The following is a 21,306-nucleotide window of genomic DNA, read 5'->3' as shown; positions in this document are numbered from 1 at the left end:
CAATTTTAATACAAAGTCGATAAAGTTGGAAAATTGCGAGAAAAAATCGGAAGCGGCAGACTTTTAATAAATTATTCGGTTTTATTAACTTAAAACTGTAATTCATTGAAAATACTATAGCGCCTCTTGTGAAAGCTGTAAAGTGACCTGCTAGTATAAGGATAATAACAAAATATATTAATTTTACATACAGTTCTGATAAGCTTGCAAAATTACGGAAGAGCATAAACTGTAGTGAATTTCCAATGAATTATTCGCTTTCACTGATTTAAAATTCAAGTATATCAATGAAAATACTATAAAATAATTTTCTTAATGTTTTCAATCAACTTTTAATTTTTTTAGCTTCGCAATTTATGTAATATAGTTTAAAAATTCATGTTAAAAATTTTAGTTATGAGCTATCGTCGACCATTTTTAGTCCCCATCGCTTATCGCTACGAACAACGTTGCGAATAGCAATGAATTTTGTTTGCGCTCTCCTCGCCTCGCGGCGAGCGACGGCGCGGATATCACCGCTCACGAGCAACGACGATCGTCTTGTTTCCCACCGCGCTCGTGTTTCCGTTATAGCCGTGCGTACATTAGCAATATTTCACTATTTTCCAACAATAAGTATAAGAACTGTACGCATGGAATCGAAAAAATTTAGAGCGCTTTTCGTCTTCGATCTTCGTGGGCAACACGATGGTATAAATATTATGCAAAGGTTTATTAACACCCTGTATAATTGTTATGCGTGTAGTCAAAACTTAACTACATTCTTTCCAAATTGCAACTTATTTCTCATCAATTTCCCTAATTAAGTATGTAACATTCACTTGTTTTAATATCGCAATAATGATTTTTCCACTAATTATTTATTTTGAAGAGGACTTTATACTAGTCGAAACGTAAATTGAGTTTTTGTTTCATTTCGTATAATTTCTTTGAGAAAAAGCTTACACTTGACTCATTTATAATTTTCTAATAAAATATAAACACGCTTATATCAATTCAATTGCTTTGTTCACTGACCCTTTTTCATTACTGATTGCTTTGCATTACCGAACTTTGTCATCTTAATCTTAAAAGTTTATGTCAAATCTAATTTTAAACTAAAGTAATTATTAAAAAGTGATTAAGATACCTAAATATATTATATTATTTTAATAAATATTGAATAATGTATAACATATATAGTATGTTATATACAGCTAAATTAAATGTACGGCTTTAATGTTATTTTAATACATTTTATGTGGTTCCAACTTCCTAAAATATAATGAACTTAATTACTCATCGTGAAATTTTGCTTTTATACGAGATAATTAATATACTTTTAAGTAATAGTGACAGGAAACAATAATATTTCTTTTGGAATATAAAAAATGGAAGGGTAAAGTTATAATAGTAAAAATAAAATTTTTTTGTGTTTACATCAATTTTTACATATCGTTTTTCATCGGTTTCTTTAAACTTATTTACTCAATTTCTAGTGTTTATATTAAGATAAATATGATATAAGCGCTTCAATGCAAGATAACAAAATATACATTTACTCAAAATATTGTATAATTTTAATATGCATGTTGTACAATCGCTTTTATATTGAACGTTCAGATAAAAATTATGAATATTTAACACAAATATGTAACCTACAAATTCATCAATACTATAATTGCAACGTGCGTCATTTGTAAACGTTAGTTTAGTATGTCTTTGTCATTTAAAGAGTGTAAAATAACGGAATACAAAATTTGAAAATAATACAATTTAATATAAATATAAATCATGAAAATCAATTACAAGCATCTTTATATAAAAGCGCATTATTTCTTTTTCATGGCAAGTAAGTAATTATTATATAATAATTATATTGATATTATTATTAAATAATAATATACCATAATTATCATTAAATGTATATTAAAATATTATTTATTTTATACACCAGTTCAAGCTTTTTAAAATAAAATTTAAAACGTTACTGATTTATTTTAATATTAATTATAAAAATTATACAACCAATATACTAATTTTACTTAAAAAATGCATATTACAACAATTAAATGCAACAAAATATTAAAGATAATTTACTACCAATGTAATTATTACATACATTACATTACATATTTAATAACAACTTTTCACTATTTTAGGTATGGGTACTACTTTTCCATATGCTATGGTATATGGAAAGCAACTAGGTATTTCACCATTAATCGCAGGTACTATTGGCATGATTTCTTCTGCACTACACTTGATTGCGAAACCAATATTTGGGTTTATAATGGATTATTTTCAATGGAGAAAATTAATTTTCATAATATTGCTCATAGTATCAACTAGTGGTTATAGTGCGATATTCCTTTTGCCATCATTACCAGGTCCAATATTTTTAGATCAGCATTTTCAAAATGTTTCATGTGCATCTCTATCGTATTGCGATATAGAAAATGTAAGTTTTATTCTTTTTTAAATTTTATTTGTACATTTTTTTGATAAAATGCTAACAATAAAATGTCTGTAATATCAATCAGTAAATTATATTAATATACATAAGCTTATAAATAAGTTCATAAAAATGTGTATTGTGTTTATATATTAATAATATGTTATTATATATAATTAAAAAATTTCAAAACATAGCAAATTTTAATTTTAAATATATTTTGAATCTGTGTAATAAAAAATTTTGCTAAATGTTTTAAAAGTATATAAACAATACATCATAAATAACCCCGTAAATATTTATCGTATAAGAATATGTATAAATATGTATGCAATTATAAACAAAATATATCATATACTTGTACTAATTTTTTCTTTTTTCAAATTATGTTTGGTGTTAAAAAATTAATAGTTATACTAAAAAAACAAAAACTAATTAAAAGTATAATTTTTGCATTTTTTACAAACAGTTAAGTATAAAAAAATAAAAAAATTGTCCATGTATAATAATATACATTGGCACAAAAGAAAAAAAAGACAAAAATTTTGACCGAATTTTTAGGCAATCTTCAAAATAATGCAACTTTGCAAAAAATTATCCAAATTACATGAACTTTTTTTAAATTAAAGGGCAAAAACTCTACTTTAAGAATCACTAGACAAAAATTTGATTTGTTAAGTGTAACCTTTTTGTATCGCATAGAAACCAAACATGTTCTTTTATCAAAAAAAGTAAACGTTTGTTATTATTTTTCACTAATTTCTTGTTAAAATCTTGTTAATATTAATCCGGATTCTTAAGGTTTATTTTTTTCTAAGTAATTTAAAAAAAAGAATATGTTGATACGATATTTTTTGTTGATTATACACGAGTTTGAAATTTGCACTGCATTTTACAGTATTTTAGCAAATAAATACAGTGGATACCATTTGGATACCATAAAACGGTATTAATATAACATTGCACATTGATTTTATTGGTGTTTAACTCAATCATACCGCCGTCATCAGAGTGACCTAATGTGCAATATGTGGAGGTTTTATTATCGACAAAAGCGAGAGCTATATTTACGCGATTCTGTCTCTTAGGCAAATTTAACGGAATAACATTGAGTCTGTAGGAGTATAAATATATTATTATGTATCTACACAATACATAATAAGATGTATAAATTAATAAAATGTAACATGAATACTTCGATTTATACAAACTCTAAATTAGGCGTCCATTTCGTCAGATGCCCTTTTTGACATGTGTCACAGAAACATTAATTATTTAAAAAATACAAAACAGTATTATAAAAATTACTATACCATTTAATAGAAAATACTTTCTAATTTATAATTATGTTTCCAACATTGTTTAATTAACTATTATTTAAGAAATTTTGTCCAAAAACGAAATGATATTCCAAATTCGGTACCTTTCTCCTATTATCTGTTTAAAACAAAACAAAAATATTATAAAAGAAAGAAGCTATAAATGCATATTGACATATTTTAATTAATATATAATTATAATATATTTATCAATAAATAAGTTTATCAAGTCGACTTCTTGGCAAATTTGTTTTTTGAATCTCATGTTATCTTATTATTAGTAATTAATACTTTTTGTTAATAAAAAATATATTTAATTTTATTCTTAATTTACTTTTTGTTTAAGCATACATTAGCAATTCAATCGTGTAATGGTACAAAAGATACTGTGTGCCATTGGATATGCAAAGATATGAATTTTTCTGTAGAATTATCTTTTCATGCAGATCAACAAACAGTAAGCATCTCATCAGATACTGCATGCTTATTAAATATTAATGAGACGTCGTTGTGCCAAAGAAATATAACTAATTACAACTGCAATGTTACTTGTGATGATTTCGAAAATCAATGTGTATACACATCTATTACTTTTTGGAGTTTTGCTTTCTTTTTTTGTCTTGGTGATATTTGTTATTTTATTTCCATCTCTCTAAGCGATGCAACTTGTTTTACTATATTGGGTACGTAATTTTATTGTTTTGATGCTACTTGTAAAAATTTAGCTGTACGAATCAAATAAGCAATTTTATAGTCATAGAAATCTAATATTATACAAAGAAGAAATACTGCTTTTAAACAACTTTTGCATTTTCAGGGAAACGTGAACAATTAAAGTTTGGTAAGCAACGGCTATGGGGCACTATAGGTTACGGTATCGCAGCATGTTTAACTGGATATTTAGTGGAATTGTGGTCGCAAGATAAAATTAATAAAACTTACACACCAATGCTTATTCTAGTGCTTGTATTTGCTTTTATAGATTTAATCTGCTGTATAAAATTAGAGGTAATTGTTTTTTGCATTCCAAAAATAAACCGGATTAATAGTACATAATTTTGTTCTATAGTTTCGTATTCTATTTTTGTTACAGATGCCATTTAAAAGATCCCCAACTGCATTAAAAGATGTCTTTACGCTTTTGAAATCAAAATCTATCATTATATCTTTGTGTTTCTTTATATTTGCTGGTATCCTTAATGCCACCAAGAGAAATTATTTATATTGGTAAACTTTGACCTTTTATTGCAGATTAAACATTTTTGTTTATTTATGATAACATAAAATAGCTAGATAAGAATATATTATCAAGTAAATATCTTAAAAAGCATCTTATCATTGTGAATCTGATAACTTAGATTTCTGAAAGATAATTAAATGTATCTATAATCTAAATATTATCTGCTATATTGTTTTTCAAAAACAGTAAAATATGACGAAAATAATGTCTAAAAAATATCTCAAGTTAAATGGGTCTTCAAATTGATATATATTATTTAATATAATTTTGTTCAGGTAACAATTTAAGAAATTTTTTAAATAAGTTATTTTATAGAGTTATCATAGATTGCTCTAAAATTAACTGCCAGTACTAAAAATCTATAACTGACGTAACGCGAAGTATAAAATATTTACTTGCAATAAACATTTTGGAACGTTAGTAGATGTCTCTAGTAAATGCTAATTATATTAGATGAGATGCTATTTAAACATTATTTTCAAGATAATTAAATGCTTCCATCTTAAGATTATTTTTTAAGTTTTTATTTTGGGAAGCATGCTGTCTTGGATAGAATGTACTATACTCTATGTATTTTGAAATTATAGGTATTTAGAAGATCTCGCTTTAACGACTGGTTATATGAGTAAAATTAAATTTATAGAAGGTTTAATCGCAATGGCGGAGACTTTCGGTGGCGAAGTAATATTTTTTTTCTTTTCTGGTAATATTAATTATTTCTTATAATAAGTTAAAAATACTACGTTAATGTAATTAAGAATATTTTTTTAAGGAATATTATTTTAAGTTTTTTTTTCAGGCAAAATACTGGAGAAACTAGGATATGTTTACACTTTCTTATTTTGCCTTTTATGCTATGGACTTCGTTTTGGATTAATATCTTTATGTCCAATGCCGTGGTGGGTACTTCCGATAAAGTTAATCATGCATGGGCCATCGTATACGCTCTGCATATCAACAATAGCAGCATATGCGGACGTGGTAGCACCTCCTGGTGCTTCAGCTCTTGTTCAAGGACTTTTTCAAAGCATGCATGATAGTTTAGGTAAGTTTATTTGGTTATGGTTATTTAGGTAAGGTTATTTAGTTTGTTATGTATATTAATAATTATTTTCTTATAAAAACATTTTGAGATATTAAAACAAATATATGTGCAATAAAAAAATATTTTTTTTTGCAATCATTTAATTTTTATTATACATAAATTTATTGTCTACTAATCATGCTGCGCGACATAAAAGAAAAATATATTGCATATTAATTTTAAAAATTATTAAAAATATTGCAAAATTTTCAGGTCTCTTGATTGGCAGTTTAATAGTAGGTGCCTTGTATAAAAAGTTTGGTGGTACAATAACATTAAGGATATTTTCAGTACTTGCAGCACTTTCAGCATTAACATATTTCATTCTTCACATTTTGTATTTAAAACATGAAACACTAGATAAGAAATCAGGTACGTTTAAAATATTGTAATAAATATTTGCAGAAGATTGTTGAAAAGTATCAGATCTTTTTTTATTGTAGCTTCACGCAATGATGTTGAATGGAAAACAACGGATGATGCACGAAGACATTGTGTAGTAGCAGAAATGTAATATATGCATTATACATTTTTCAGAAAGTAATATTTTAACTTTATATACATATGTATATATGTATATCTCTTGATATAAAAGACATAATATAAATTATATAAATTAGGATAATTTGAAGCTATTTTATGTTATATGTGATACAATTAGTTAGAGTACTGTAGCATTTTTTATTGTAAAAAGATGCAAGTTTTTTATCACATAATTTTATTTGTAATAAAAAAATTGAACTACAAAGTTTTTTCGTTGTCAAACGAAAAAAATACCGTCGTTTTATGAGTTTGTCTAGATGCGTTATTTATGTCCAACACAGATGTTAATGTTATTTCTCGCCTACGAACAAAGAAATGATCATGACGCAATTACGATATTATATTTTTATATTATTTTTATCCGCTGAATTTTTATACTTTTGATTTGTATGCGTATTGGCTATTTTCCTATTACATTGTCATTTATGGTTTTATCCATTAATTTAAATGTGGATTTTTTATATATAATTGTTATGCGTGTAGTCAAAATGGCTCAACTACATTCTTTCCAAATTGCAACTTATTTCTCATCTATTTCCCTAAGTATGTAACATACACTTGTTTTAATATCGCAATCGTTTTTCCACTAATTATTTATTTTGAAGCGGACTTTATACTAGTCGAAACGTAAATTAAAAGTTTTTGTTTCATTCCGTATAATTTCTTTGAAAAAAAGCTTACACTTGACTCATTTAAAATTTTTTAATAAAATATAAACACTCTTATATCAATTCAATTGGCTCGTTCACTGACCCTTTTTTAATTGATTGCTTTGCATTACCGAGCTTTATCATCTTAATCTTAAAAGTTTATATCAAATCTAATATTAAACTAAAGTGATTATTAAAAAGTGATTAAGATATCTAAATATATATTATTTTAATAAATATTGTATAATGTATAACATATACAGTATGTTATATACAGCTAAATTAAATGTACGGCTTTAATGTTATTTTAATACATTTTATGTGGTTCCAACTTCCTAAAATATAATGAACTTAATTACTCATCGTGAAATTTTGCTGTTATACGAGATAATTAATATATTTTTAAGAAGTAGTGACAGGAAACAATAATATTTCTTTTGGAATATAAAAAATGGAACAATAAAGTTATAATAGTAACAATAAAATTTTTTTGTGATTATATCGATTTTTACATATCGTTTTTTTATCGGTTTCTTAAAACTAGGTTATTTACTCAATTTCTAGTTTATGTTAAGATAAAGCGCTTCAATGCAAGATAAAGAGAAATGCATTTATTTAAAATGTAATGTTATTTTAATCTGTATGTTATACAATCGCTTCAATGCAAGATAAAGAGAAATACATTTATTCAAAATGTAGTGTAATTCTAATCTGCATGTTGTACAATCGCTTTTATATTGAACGTTCAGATAAAAGACATAAATATTTAACATATACACCACAAATTCATTGATACTATAATTGCAACGTACATCATTTGTAAACATTAGTTTAGTATGTTTCTGTCATTTAAAGAGTGTAAAATAACGGGATACAAAATTTAGAAATAATACAATTTAATCTAAATATAAATCATGAAAGTTAATTACAACCATCTCTATATAAAAGCGCATTATTTCTTTTTCGCAGCAAGTAAATAATCATTAAATAATAATATCAATAATATTCCATAATTATCATTATATGTATATTAAAATATTACTTTATACACCAGTTCAAGCTTTTTAAAATAAAATTTAAAACGTTACTGGTTTATTTTAATATTTAATTATAAAAATTATACAACCAATATATTAATTTTACTTCAAAAATGCATATTACAACAATTAAATGCAACAAAATATTAAAGATAATTTACTACCAGTGTAATTATTACATACATTACATTACATATTTAATAACAACTTTTCATTATTTTAGGTATGGGTACTACTTTTCCATATGCTATGGTATATGGAAAGCAACTAGGTATTTCCCCATTAGTTGCAGGTGTTATTTGCTCAATTGCTCCTGCACTACACTTGATTGCGAAACCAGTATTTGGGTTTATCATAGATTATTCTCAATGGAGAAAATTAATTTTCATAATATTGTTCATAGTATCAAGTAGTTGCTTTAGTGCGATATTCCTTTTGCCATCATTACCAGGTCCAATATTTTTAGATCAGCATTTCCAAAATGTTTCATGTGCATCTCTATCGTATTGCGATATAGAATATGTAAGTTTTATTGTTTTTTAAATTTTATTTGTAGATTTTTTCAATAAAATGCTAACAATGAAATGTCTGTAATATCAATTAGTAAAATATATTAATTTACATAAGCTTATAAATTTATAAAAACGTGTATTGTGTTTATATATTGTATATTATATTTTTAAACATATATATAATTAAAAAATTTTGTAACTTAGCAAATTTTAATTTCAAATATATTTTAAAACTATATAATAAAAAATTTTGTTAAACATTTTAAAAGTATATAAAACAATACATCATAAATAACTTCGTAAACATTTATCGTATATAAATATATATGTAATTATATACAAAATATATCAATATGCGTTTGTACTAATTATTTTCTGTTTTCAAATTTTGTTTGGTGATAAATAATAATAGTCAATAAAAAAACACAAACTAATAAAAACAATTTTTTTACAAAATTAATAACAGTCAAGAAATATTAAAAGCCAATAAGAGCCGGCACAGCTCTTATTGCTGTATAATTACAATAATATGTAATTATACAGCTGTATAATTACAATAATATAAAGCGCAACAACATTTAGTACAATATTACAATTCGCTTTAGTAAATTATTACAGACGTTTCGACTTCATGTTACTCTTGTCTCTAATTATGATAGTGTCATTTCAGTTACTTTTAGTTGTCATTGTGGAGTTAATAATTACTGGAGCCTACGAATATTAATATAGTTTACAAAATTAAGAATAAAAAATAGAAAAATTGTTCATGTATAATCATATACATATATTTCTTGAATCCTAAATATACATGTATGATTATACAGAACTAATTTATTCTCATTTCTCCGTACTTAACTTTTTCTTAAAGAAACAATGCAAAAATTATCCTTTTAATTAGTTTTGTACTTTTAGTGTAATTTTTTTTTTAAACAAAACAAAAATTTTATAAAATAAGAGCTACTATAAATGCATATTGACATATTTTGTATATAATTATATGTATTTATATGTTTTTATGTAAATAAAAATTTTCATCAACAATATTTTATTATTAACAATTAATACTTGTTAGTAAAAATATATTTAATTTTATTCTTAATTTATTTTTTGTTCAAGCATACATTAGCAATTGAATCATGTAATGGTACAAAAGATACTGTGTGCCATTGGATATGCAAAGACATGAATTTTTCTGTGAAATTATCTTTTCATGCAGATCAACAAAAAGTAATTATCTCATCAGATACTGCATGCTTATTAAATATTAATGAGACGTCATTGTGTCAGAGAAATATAACTAATTATAACTGCAATATAACTTGTGATGAATTCGAGAATCAATGTGTCTATACATCTATCACTTTTTGGGGTTTTGCTTTCTTTTGGTGCCTTGGTGCGATTTGTTATTTTATTTCCATCTCTCTAAGCGATGCAACTTGTTTTACCATATTGGGTATGTGTCTTTATAATTTTGATGCTAATTGTAAGTTTTCCAGGTAGCACTCGTTTTAAAAACGTTTCACAAATGTTTCTTTGAAACGTTTCATATCCGGCTCTTGGAAACGTTTTTAATTGGTAAAATTGTCCACTTCAAAAACGTTTAAGAAATGGTTAAAATTTTTTTTCCTTTATCCGTGAAAATTTTATTTTTTTACAGATTTAATAAAATAATTTATTCACGAGCGCGCGTGTGTGTATGTGTGAATGCATTATACATATATACTTATGGAATTATATATTTGTTTAGCAGCCTGCCATTATGTAAACTTTTAATTACACATATACTTCTTCATTATTCTTTTTAAACTTTAACCTATTATCACATAAATGTCCCACGTAGCACATATTTATTTCAAAAACGTTTATACACATATACACACAGAAATACACAAAAATATTGGATACGTTTAGAAAACGTTTATAAAACAAATATGTGATACCTGGATTAGCTGTACGAATCAAATAAGCAATTTTATAGTCTTACAATTAGATACCTAATATTATACAGAGAAGAAATATTACTTTTAAACAACCTTTGCATTTTCAGGGAAAAATGAACAATTAAAGTTTGGTAAACAACGACTATGGGCCACTATGGGTTTCGGTGCCGCAGCATGTTTATCTGGATATTTAGTGGACTTGTGGTCGCAAGATGAAATTAATAAAACATACACACCAATAGTTATTCTAGCGGTTATACTTATTTCTATAGATTTGATTTGCTGTACAAAATTAGAGGTAATTACTTTATGCATTCTAAAAAACAAACCGGATTAATAGTTTATTTTTGTTTTATAATTTCGTGTTTTATTTTTATTACAGATGCCATTTAAAAGATCCACAACTGCATTGAAGGATGTCTTTACGCTATTGAAATCCAAATCCATTTATATATTTTTGTGTTTCATTATGTTTTCTGGTATCCTTAATGCCACCAAGAGTAATTTTTTATATTGGTAAACTTTTACCTTTCATTGCATATTATACATTTTTGATTATTTATAGTACAATAAATTAAGGAAATTAAAATAGCTAGAAAACAATATATTATCAAGAAAATATCCCAAAAAGCATTTTATCTTTGTGAACCTGATGACTTATTGTTAGACAAATTTTTGAAAGATCATTAAATATATCTAAATATATCTGCTACATCGTTTTTCAAAAACAGTAAAATATGATGAAAATAATGTCTAAAAAATATCTCAAATTAAATGTCTTCAAAGTGATATACATTATTTAGAATAATTTTGTGCAAATAACAATTTAAGGAATTTTTTAAATAAGTTATTTTATAGAGTTATCATAGATTGCTCTAAAATTAAGTGCCAGTACTAAAAATTAATCTATAGTTGACGTAACGTGAAATATAAATTTTGACAGTGAACGTTTTGAAACGTTTTGAAACGTTAGTAAATGTCTCTGGTAAATGGCTGATTATATTAGATCAGATGCTATTTAAACATTATTTTCAAGTTAATTAAATGCTTCCATTCTATTTTTTAAGTTTTTATTTTGAAAAGCATGCTGTCTTGAATAGAATGTACTAAACTCTGTGTATTTTGAAATTATAGGTATTTAGAAGATCTCGCTTTAACGACTGGTTATATGAGTAAAATTAAATTGATAGAAGGTTTAATCGCAGTGACAGAGGCTTTCGGTGGCGAAGTAGTATTTTTTTTCTTTTCTGGTAATGTTATCTATTTCTTATCACATAATTAGTTAAAAAAACAACGCTAACATGATAAAAAAAATTTTTAAGGAATATTATTTTAATTTTTTTTCCAGGCAAAATACTGGAGAAACTAGGATATGTTTACACTTTTATATTGAGCCTTTTATGCTACGCACTTCGTTTGGGATTAATATCTTTATGTCCAATGCCGTGGTGGGTACTTCCGATAGAATTAACAATGTACGGGCCATCGTATGCGCTTAGCATATCAACAATAGCAGCATACGCAAACGTGATAGCACCCCCTGGTGCTTCAGCTGTTGTTCAAGGATTTTTTCAAAGCATGCATGATGGTTTAGGTAAGTTTACTTAGTTTTGTTATGTATATTAATAATTATTTTCTTATAAAAACATTTTAAATTATTGACACAAATATATGTATAATAAAAAACATATTTTTTTGCAATTATTTAATTTTTTTGTACATTAAATTTATTGTACATTAACCGTTATATTGATCATGCTGTGTGGCATAAAAGTAAAAAAAATGTTGAATACTAATTCTAAAAATTATAAAAAATATTACAAAAAATTTTTAGGTTACTTAGTTGGCAGTTTAATAATAGGTGCCTTATACAAAAAATTTGATGGTACAGTAACATTAAGAATATTTTCAGCATTTGCAGTACTTTCAGCATTAACATATTTTATTCTTCACATTTTGTATTTAAAACCTAAAACACCAGGTAAGAAATCAGTCAGCTTTAAAAGATTGTAATAAATATTTGCAGAAGATTGTTGAAAAGTATCAGATTTTTTCTTACAGTAGTTTCAAGTAGTAATGTTGAATGGAAAACAACGGATGATGCACGGAGACATTGTGTAGTAGCAGAAATGTAATATATGCTTTGTAAATTTTTCAGAAAGTAATATTTCAACTTTATATACATTATATACATTATATATATCTCTTGATGTAAAAGACATAACTTGAGACATAATTAATATAGATTACATAAATTAGAATAATTTAAAGCTATTTTATGTTATAAGATATAAGATGAGTATACGATGCCATCAGTTACATTATTGAACCATTTTTTATTATAAAATGTTACCAGCTTTTTATCACATAATTTAATTTAGAATAAAAAAAATTAATTAATTTTTAACTATTTATGTTTATATTTATTATTTATATTAATTTATGTGTACATATATATTAATGTTAAAAATATATAAGTGCAAAGGATAATAAGACAACAGTAGACGATCAAAATGCTCGAAGTTGTTTGTTTGTGAATGACATGTCTTTCTCATAGCAACCTGCTTCTAAATTATACATGTCTAAATCTCCGAATAATTAATAATCAACTAATTTATTGATTTAACACCACACAACCAATAAAATGCTGTCAAGATTTAGAGTATCATCTTGGAAATTGCAGCGATTTTTCACAAGGTACGGATGAATCATATCAAGTGTCAAATAAGAGTTTACAAAGTTTTTAAAAATTTTCGTATTTTTTCATCTTACTAATTAATAATGTATTTACTAATAAGATTAATTGTGAGTACCCGCAATCAAAAAATATTAATTAAATGCTTAGAAGATTTTGCGCTTTGCAGATTGTTTTCATCAAATAAAGGTGGAGAAAGTAAAAAGGATATACCGGAATGTATGAAACTGAGAAAATTCGAAACGTACCAGATGGATCCATGTATGATAGATCCATGCAAAGAAGAACCAGCAGTTGTGATCGTAGGGGCTGGCATGGCCGGGTTATCGGCAGCACATCGATTAACTCAATGCGGTTTCCGTAATTTTACGGTTTTAGAAGCGACAGATAGGTATCTCGAACAAATTCAAAATTAGCTTTTATAGCTTAAAGGTTTATATCAAATCTAATATTAAACTAAAGTTTAATAAAAATTTATTTATTAAAAAGTGATTAAACTAAAGATTATTAAAAAGTGATTAAGAGATCTAAATATATTATATTATTTTAATAAATATTATATTTCAAAGCACAGTTTCTTTCAAAAGTATAATAAACTTAATTACTCATCGTAAAATTTTGCTTTTATAAGAGATATATTAATTAATAGACTTTTAATTTCAGACCGGGTGGACGAATTCACTCTTGCTGGCTAGGCGACGTTGTAGCGGAAATGGGTGCAACGTGGATCGAGGGTGGGAGTGTGGCGAACCCGGTGTTCACTCTGGCGGCACAAGAGGGTTTGCTGAAGACACCGCTTTTCAGGCCAGATCCCAGTCGCGGGCTTTTTTGCACCAGCGACGGTAGGGCCATCGATCTCCCGGTTAGCATCGCGGCGTATCACACCTTTCGGCAAATCGAGCAGCAGGCGGCGGCTCTCTTCGCCCTTGGTTGCGGCCGTACTCACGGTACGTTGCTGAATTTTATGGGCATCAGAATTCAGCAAGAACTCCACAACTTTCCGGAGGAGCAACGGTACAGTTGCCCAGGTTAATCGCAAAGCTATACGAGCAGTGATGTAAAGAGTTGACTTATGAGTGGCCAGAGACAAATGAGAATTTCTCATTAATTAGAAATACATGACGTAATGAGTTTTATACTTTCGGTGGAAACGACATTCAGGACATTAAGTAGACTTGTAGGTATGACTCGATTCGATTGCTCAAACGTTACGTACAAATAATTACTTATTTATAAATGTATCCAAAAAGTTAATACAAAAGAAATGTGAAACACCGTACAGCACAACATCTTTCAAAAAGTTTTCTGAAAGATATTTGACAGAAAATATCTTTCAGATATCTTTCAGAAATATTTCTGAAAGGTGTGTGCTGTGTGGGACATAAATAGCTGTATGTGCTACACTCTACAGAATAATATTATACTTTAATTAAACGTTATATTTTAAGTTATCTTACTTTAGGCATATTAATTATTTTATACTCACACATACGCACACACGATAATATTATTCTAATTGATAATATCCCTATGATTGATGTATGTACATATATATTAACCTTAGAATTGTATTTTAACGTTAGAATAAATAAAAAGTATAGTTGTATATAAGCAATTATTTTAAAAGTGTTTACAATTAAAAGTTGCAAAGTAGTTCGCATTAAGTATAATCGTTACATTGCTGCGTAACTAATTACTCAATTATGCTAGAAATGATAATACGGATGGTTCATAATTCGCAGATATGATGCCGCCAGGGTGATGTACGGTATGACGAATTGTGTGAAGTGTCGATGCGGAGATGATCTCTCGCTTGTCTCGGCCGATCAATTCGGCAGCTATATCGAGATTCCTGGTGGAAATATTAGAGTACCTTTGGGATTTGTGGGAGTGCTGGCTCCTTTACTTCGAGATCTACCTAGTTGTTGCGTCAAGTTTGTACAAAAGCGTGCCTAACAATTTGCATCAATCTATTTTTATTTTTACTTTAAAAGAAATAAAGCAAATAAACTTTTAAAAGACGTAACTTTGTAGGAAAATTATTTTTTAACGCTATTTCTTAATAAAAAAGACTGCGATATTATTTAATATTAATATTATTTAATTAGTTAATAAATTTTATTAATTGGTTAGTTTAGCCATTAAACGCAATCTTTTTTAAACTTTATTAATTACTCAAACTTTAATTATTAATAATCGTTTGTTAAATATCTTTATAAATATAGAATCATTTAATGTCTTTTAAGATATTGTAAACCAGTTAATCGCATTCGGTGGGGTACGGTGAGCCATAAGAGTCCACGAGCTATCGTGAAATGCATTGATGGTGAAGAGTTTCCTGCTGATTACGTGATCATAACCGTTTCACTTGGCGTCCTAAAAAGTCAGCACGCAAGGTTGTTCCTGCCAGGATTACCCGCTGAAAAAGTCGAGGCGATCAACAAGCTTGGATATGGATACGTTAATAAGATCTTCTTGGAATATGCGAGACCGTTCTGGGTCTGGCGAGAGGGTACGATCAAATTGGCTTGGTCCGCTGAAGAACTGGCGGATAGATGCGATTGGGTGAAAGGTTGTCACTTTTAATATTACGATATGGTTTTAAGAAATCGACAAATCAACGGAAGTGTGTATGTGTGTATGTCTATTCGCGTCTAGGTGTGGCAAATGTGGAGGAATTGCCCAATTCTCACCATGTGCTATGCGCCTGGGTGTGCGGCCATGAAGCGATGGACATGGAACAGTGTCCTGACGAGGAGGTAGTGGAATCAATGACGACAGTTCTTCGTCGATTCACTGGTGACCCGACACTTCCTTACCCAGCCAACATTCTCAGGAGCAAGTGGTGCATGGACCAATACTTTGCCGGAGCCTACAGTTACATGGCAATGAACAGCACCGTTGGTCACCAGTGTGATCTGGCTAGTCCATTACCGGGTATCTTCACCTTTTGTCGTGAACACATCTATCTTGTTTAAAAGGAGCTTCTCTTTGAATTTCTAATATTCAAATAATAATATTCTATACATTGAGAGCACACCTATATAGTAGTCAATTAATATTAAAATGAATCTCAATTTAATATTAAAATTGATAAACATTAGATATTATTAATGATTATGGCTTGAAAACTTTAAACCTTCGCTCATGGAATATTCAAAAATTCTGTATATCAAGAGCTTAAATTTAGAGAGTCTTGATCTTAATTTAAAAGAAATTGTTATGATAAACGTTATAAACGTTATGAACAATTACAGTTTGAAAAACTTAGAAGAAACTTTGCCCTGGAAATTTTAGTATTTCTGACATTTCTGACATCTTATATATTTGGGAAGTTATTTTATCGAGTTTTTCATTTAATTTTTAAAATCAAATATCAGATTTATTGACTTTGATCAATTTATTAACAATTCCATTTATAACGTTTTCTTCAAGATTTCTTCTTCACTTTTTCCAGACTCTTGTGAAGCGATACCACCAATACTTTTATTCGCGGGTGAAGCTACTATTCCGGGACATTACAGCACAGTACATGGTGCAAGGCTCAGTGGTATTCGTGAGGCGGAAAGAATAATTCATTTAACAAAACGGTACAACGGCCCGCCAAAAAAGATGCTCGCTAAACCATGATCCAATTACGGCCAAAATATAAAAAATAAAACAATGCGGGCAAGTTTTGTTGTGTGATATATACACACATACTGCAAAATTCTTTATTTCGTGCAAAAAGGAGTCAAATGAGCATTATTTTATTAATCGATAATTTGAGATGAGATCCCTAAACTAAACAATTACCTACACATCATGTATTACAATATAAGATTAATTAAACAAAGCAATACAAGACTGCAACACATTAACATTTTGTTTAATACAAATAGTGCAAGAAGTGCCTCAATAAGTGCACATAGTGCTTCTGTAAAATACAAACTGCCATCTTACTGTGTAACGCAATCATACTTTTTGACTACCCCCGTCATCTAAAAAGGACCTTATATTCCCTCCTGTTATTCTTTCCTCTGTGTATCAGAGAGAAATCTGAGAGCGGCCACCGCGGCCTTCCTCGTGCGACTGATATGTGACTAGCATTAACGCCAAACATGGATGTAAATATAAAATACATATACATATGCTTAATATGAATATAATGTCTAGACTTAACTATAACAACAAGTCCCCATCTAATTTAGATCTAATTTTTACAAACAATTTATCAGATTTCATTGATTATAAACAAATAAATGATACTTGGGAATCGAATCATTTCCCCAATAGTTTTGTAATAGATTTAACATTTACTCCATACAATAAACTTTCTAATAGAATCTCAAAAAAACTTACAGACTGGATTCGCTATTCGAAAATAGTTGAAGATAAATGGCCCATCAAAAACCTTAATCAATACCAGACCGATCCGACAGAATTTTTTAATTTTTACAATAAATTTATTATCATTATAATCGAGTCTGTTGATATTGCATCAGGGAAAAAGAAAAATAGTACAGCAGATAGCAATAACAATAAAAATGATAATCATAAGGGCAACAGTACACAACGTAGTTTTAAAAAAAAGTAAATAGTCAAAAACATGTTAAGAAACATATGTTGGTATTAGGGGACTCCCACAGGGAGCTGTTCTTAGTCTTATTTTGTATGCATTATATACCAACGAAATCACAAAGGATGTGGCAAACAATATTAATGTGTTACAATTTGCGAATGATATTGCGATATATATTAGTAGCAATTCAAGAGAAAATAATAGAATTCTATTAGAAGTTGCGGTTAATAAAGTTAGGAAAAATCTTGAAGTGTTAGGCTTATCACTAGAGCCAAAAAAACAAATTTAGTAGAGTTTTCGAAGACCGGAAAACAATATATTAAGATTAAGGGTATTAGGGTTACGAATCAACGTTCGGCAAAGTTTTTAGGTGTGTGGTTTGATAATCATCTCTCTTTCAGTAAACATATAACAGAAATTAGAGGTAAGGTGGATAAAGCTAATTCTTTATTGCGATATCTTGACGGTGTATCGATATAGAAGTCAATACCTCACTTTATGTTATATAAAAGTTTGGTACAATCTATCATGGATTATGGTTCTTTTGTTTATGCCCCTAATAATCAAAATTTACAACTAAAACTAGAAAGAGAACAATTTCTTGGAATCAGAACAGCGTTGGGATATCGCAATAGCACTCCTAACAATGTCATTATGGCAGAGTCGAAAATTATGTATATTAGAGACAGAGCACTCTTATGCTAACAAAAAATTTTTGTATTAAAACCTTTAAATACTCTGACCACCTGATATGGCAGTGCCATAGGTATGACCGTATGACGCTAAAAGAATTAATAGATATGGACACGCACACCCAGTTGTATCGCCGTAACATAAATGGTGCTGAGAGCATTACGACATTACGTAATATACAAGTTTGTTAAGAAAACAGGAAGAATAATTTAAAATTGAATCTCGAGAGCGAGTAATATTTCGTCTAAGGACGTAAACTAACCTCTAAAAACCCTCCTGGTCTGTTTTGATTTTACTTGAGAGTAGATAACGGGATATAGCAGGTTTAATTAATTCAGAAAGAATGGGGTGCGGAGACGACGAAACGTACAATATCTAGTTTAAAAAGAAGAAGAAACGAAACCTTTAAGGAAACGCGAAGATTCTCGGATGACAATGACAGCGAGGAAGAGAAAATGTCCAAGTTAGGATTGCACATTATTCTGTTTTTAATTAATTGTGTGGCGTAGAACTTAGATTAAGAGGAAACTTATTGCAGGGAGAAAGTCGAGGAGACAAAGATCATTCAGAAACTCCGCGAGAGACTGGCTGGTGTCGATATTATTGGTTTGGCGTTCGGAAAAAAAGTTGTATTCGATGTGTTGACGGTAAGACACTTTTATATGTACGTAATGAAAGTGAAATATACTATATACTATATATAGATAGGAAAGGTAACCAAGATCTATGTTAATTTAGTCGGATCCCTTTAAATGAAAATCAGAGGAATGGTATGACTGCACTGGAAAATACAAAACAAGCCAAATGATGCATACAACACTGGCATTGGAATGCAATTTAACGCAAAGAATAATAAACGCGATGAGGACGAAGAAATGTACGTACGGTAACGTTTGCTTCTTTCCCTCTTACGTTTTTATCGATATTTAATCAGCAATAAGAGAATGTAGTTTACTGGAATTATTAATCATGCATATTTGTATGTCTTGTATACTTATGTAACTATTTCTATTTACAGAGTCAAGTATATAAAAAAATAATTGTCGAAGCAAGAGTAAAAATAATAACAATGCAGCAAATAGTATCAATAATGATAAGGAATCATATTGCTCGCCAGAGGAAGCAGCGTTGCACACGGTACCAGAACATTTGAGGCAGAGCTTAACCAGTTGTAACGAGGAAATGCTTTTGAATCAAATGCTATTTGGTATTCCAGAAGTCGATCTTGGCATAGAGTGAGTACATTTATATTACAATTATACAATTAATATTTTTAAAATGTTAAATATATAATAATAAATGCATGCAAGTATATGGAAATAATTAAAGTTAAAGTAACATCAAATGATGATTCAACTTTATTTGTAGTTGTACAGTTTTTAAAACATAAGTTTTATAATCAATATTTTCCTTAAAAGCGCAAATAATTTTCAGAACCAAAATTCATAACATTGAAGCTGTGGTGCAGTCAAAATTAAAACTTCTTTGGGACAGACACAGAAAAAAAGATGGGCCAAATCCTCCAAATCCTCGAAATGGGAGATCAAAAAACTAGATCGTACCGAGTTAGTAATATTATTGTGGATTTAAATCTCTTTTTATAAATATATGTTGCGCTAGTATTTAAAATATCTATTAATCCTTACGATACGATCATTATATGATATAATCTTTGATATAATCTTTGATAGTTAAATTATTATAAATTATTATAAATATAATTATACGTATTTTTTCAAAGTACATATATTTGTTCTAAAAATTTTAAAGTGTATGTTTATGAATTTTACATTTTTAAATTACTTTAAATAGATGAAAAATTGATCGTATACAAGATACATATTTAGGATTATGCCATTAAGGCCTTTTTTACATATTAGTACTGTAAGAATATTAAGGTACAATTATCAAATGTGCCCATTGAACTATGTAAGCAAATATCTATGAATCCCGTAGGTAATATGTATAACTTCTTGTGTCTCTTCTATGCTATGTCCACGTTTATTTAATTTCTTTTTCATGCTATACCCATAAATTTTACAATTATACGCATTCATATTTTAAATTTGTTTTATTCAAATGTGCATAATCGTGTTCTATAAATGTGCAATACCACATATACACGATATAAATTCAATTAATTGATTTGATAAAAATTCACTCACCGATTGTTGTCGCTCCTGCTGCTGATGCTACTGCTGCTACTGCTACATTCCTTTTCTGGAATACCGAGTCGCTCCATGGATGCCGCTTTCTGCTGACATCATCCTGCTGTTCTCGAACCACATTAATAATGATCGCACATTAATGACGATCGCTCGATACTTTGTTCGACAATCCCGATATTACGGATATCACACACGAGTAAAACGTAATCCGTGCGCGAGAATTTCACTTGTCGCGACCGTTACATTTGAAAAAATTACGTGAAAAGTCAAGACACACTGAAGTAAATCAATTCGCTCCCAGAGTTTGATTGCGCGACGACTAGTAAATGTTTCATTATCGGCACGATCGACATTCTACTGAAGGTATTGCGTACACTCTCAAGCGAATACGCGCACACGAAAACTTTGTCCGGAACGAAAATCAACGTGG

At 28.3% G+C, this 21,306-nt stretch overlaps 3 protein-coding genes and 1 pseudogene across 3 annotated transcripts; all 4 read left to right on the top strand.

The window, feature by feature from the left end:
* The first annotated feature begins 1,512 nt into the window (after positions 1-1,512).
* LOC105827816 (major facilitator superfamily domain-containing protein 6) lies at positions 1,513-8,306 on the top strand. Its single transcript, XM_036293103.1, has 9 exons — positions 1,513-1,831; positions 2,142-2,440; positions 4,100-4,436; positions 4,571-4,761; positions 4,847-4,980; positions 5,581-5,696; positions 5,793-6,038; positions 6,291-6,449; positions 6,521-8,306. Exons 1-9 carry the CDS (start codon positions 1,774-1,776, stop codon positions 6,589-6,591), a joined length of 1,611 nt encoding a protein of 536 aa, XP_036148996.1. The 5' UTR covers positions 1,513-1,773; the 3' UTR covers positions 6,592-8,306.
* A 226-nt stretch (positions 8,307-8,532) lies between these two features.
* LOC105827817 (major facilitator superfamily domain-containing protein 6) lies at positions 8,533-12,800 on the top strand. The gene is made up of 8 exons (XM_036292598.1): positions 8,533-8,578; positions 8,711-8,829; positions 9,936-10,272; positions 10,867-11,057; positions 11,142-11,275; positions 11,894-12,009; positions 12,108-12,353; positions 12,594-12,800. Exons 1-8 carry the CDS (start codon positions 8,533-8,535, stop codon positions 12,770-12,772), a joined length of 1,368 nt encoding a protein of 455 aa, XP_036148491.1. The 3' UTR covers positions 12,773-12,800.
* LOC105827815 (peroxisomal N(1)-acetyl-spermine/spermidine oxidase-like) lies at positions 12,801-17,313 on the top strand. The gene is made up of 6 exons (XM_012665970.3): positions 12,801-13,845; positions 14,118-14,468; positions 15,197-15,388; positions 15,701-16,026; positions 16,113-16,391; positions 16,912-17,313. The coding sequence occupies exons 1-6, from the start codon at positions 13,541-13,543 to the stop codon at positions 17,082-17,084; spliced, it is 1,626 nt and encodes a 541-aa protein (XP_012521424.2). The 5' UTR covers positions 12,801-13,540; the 3' UTR covers positions 17,085-17,313.
* Positions 17,314-18,791: 1,478 nt separating this feature from the next.
* LOC118647547 lies at positions 18,792-20,353 on the top strand (annotated as a pseudogene).
* The last annotated feature ends 953 nt before the right edge of the window (positions 20,354-21,306 follow it).

This window comes from Monomorium pharaonis, chromosome 10 (genome assembly GCF_013373865.1).
Source record: "Monomorium pharaonis isolate MP-MQ-018 chromosome 10, ASM1337386v2, whole genome shotgun sequence".
Classification (NCBI taxonomy): domain Eukaryota; kingdom Metazoa; phylum Arthropoda; class Insecta; order Hymenoptera; family Formicidae; genus Monomorium; species Monomorium pharaonis.
This window is presented reverse-complemented; position numbering and strand designations above follow the sequence as displayed.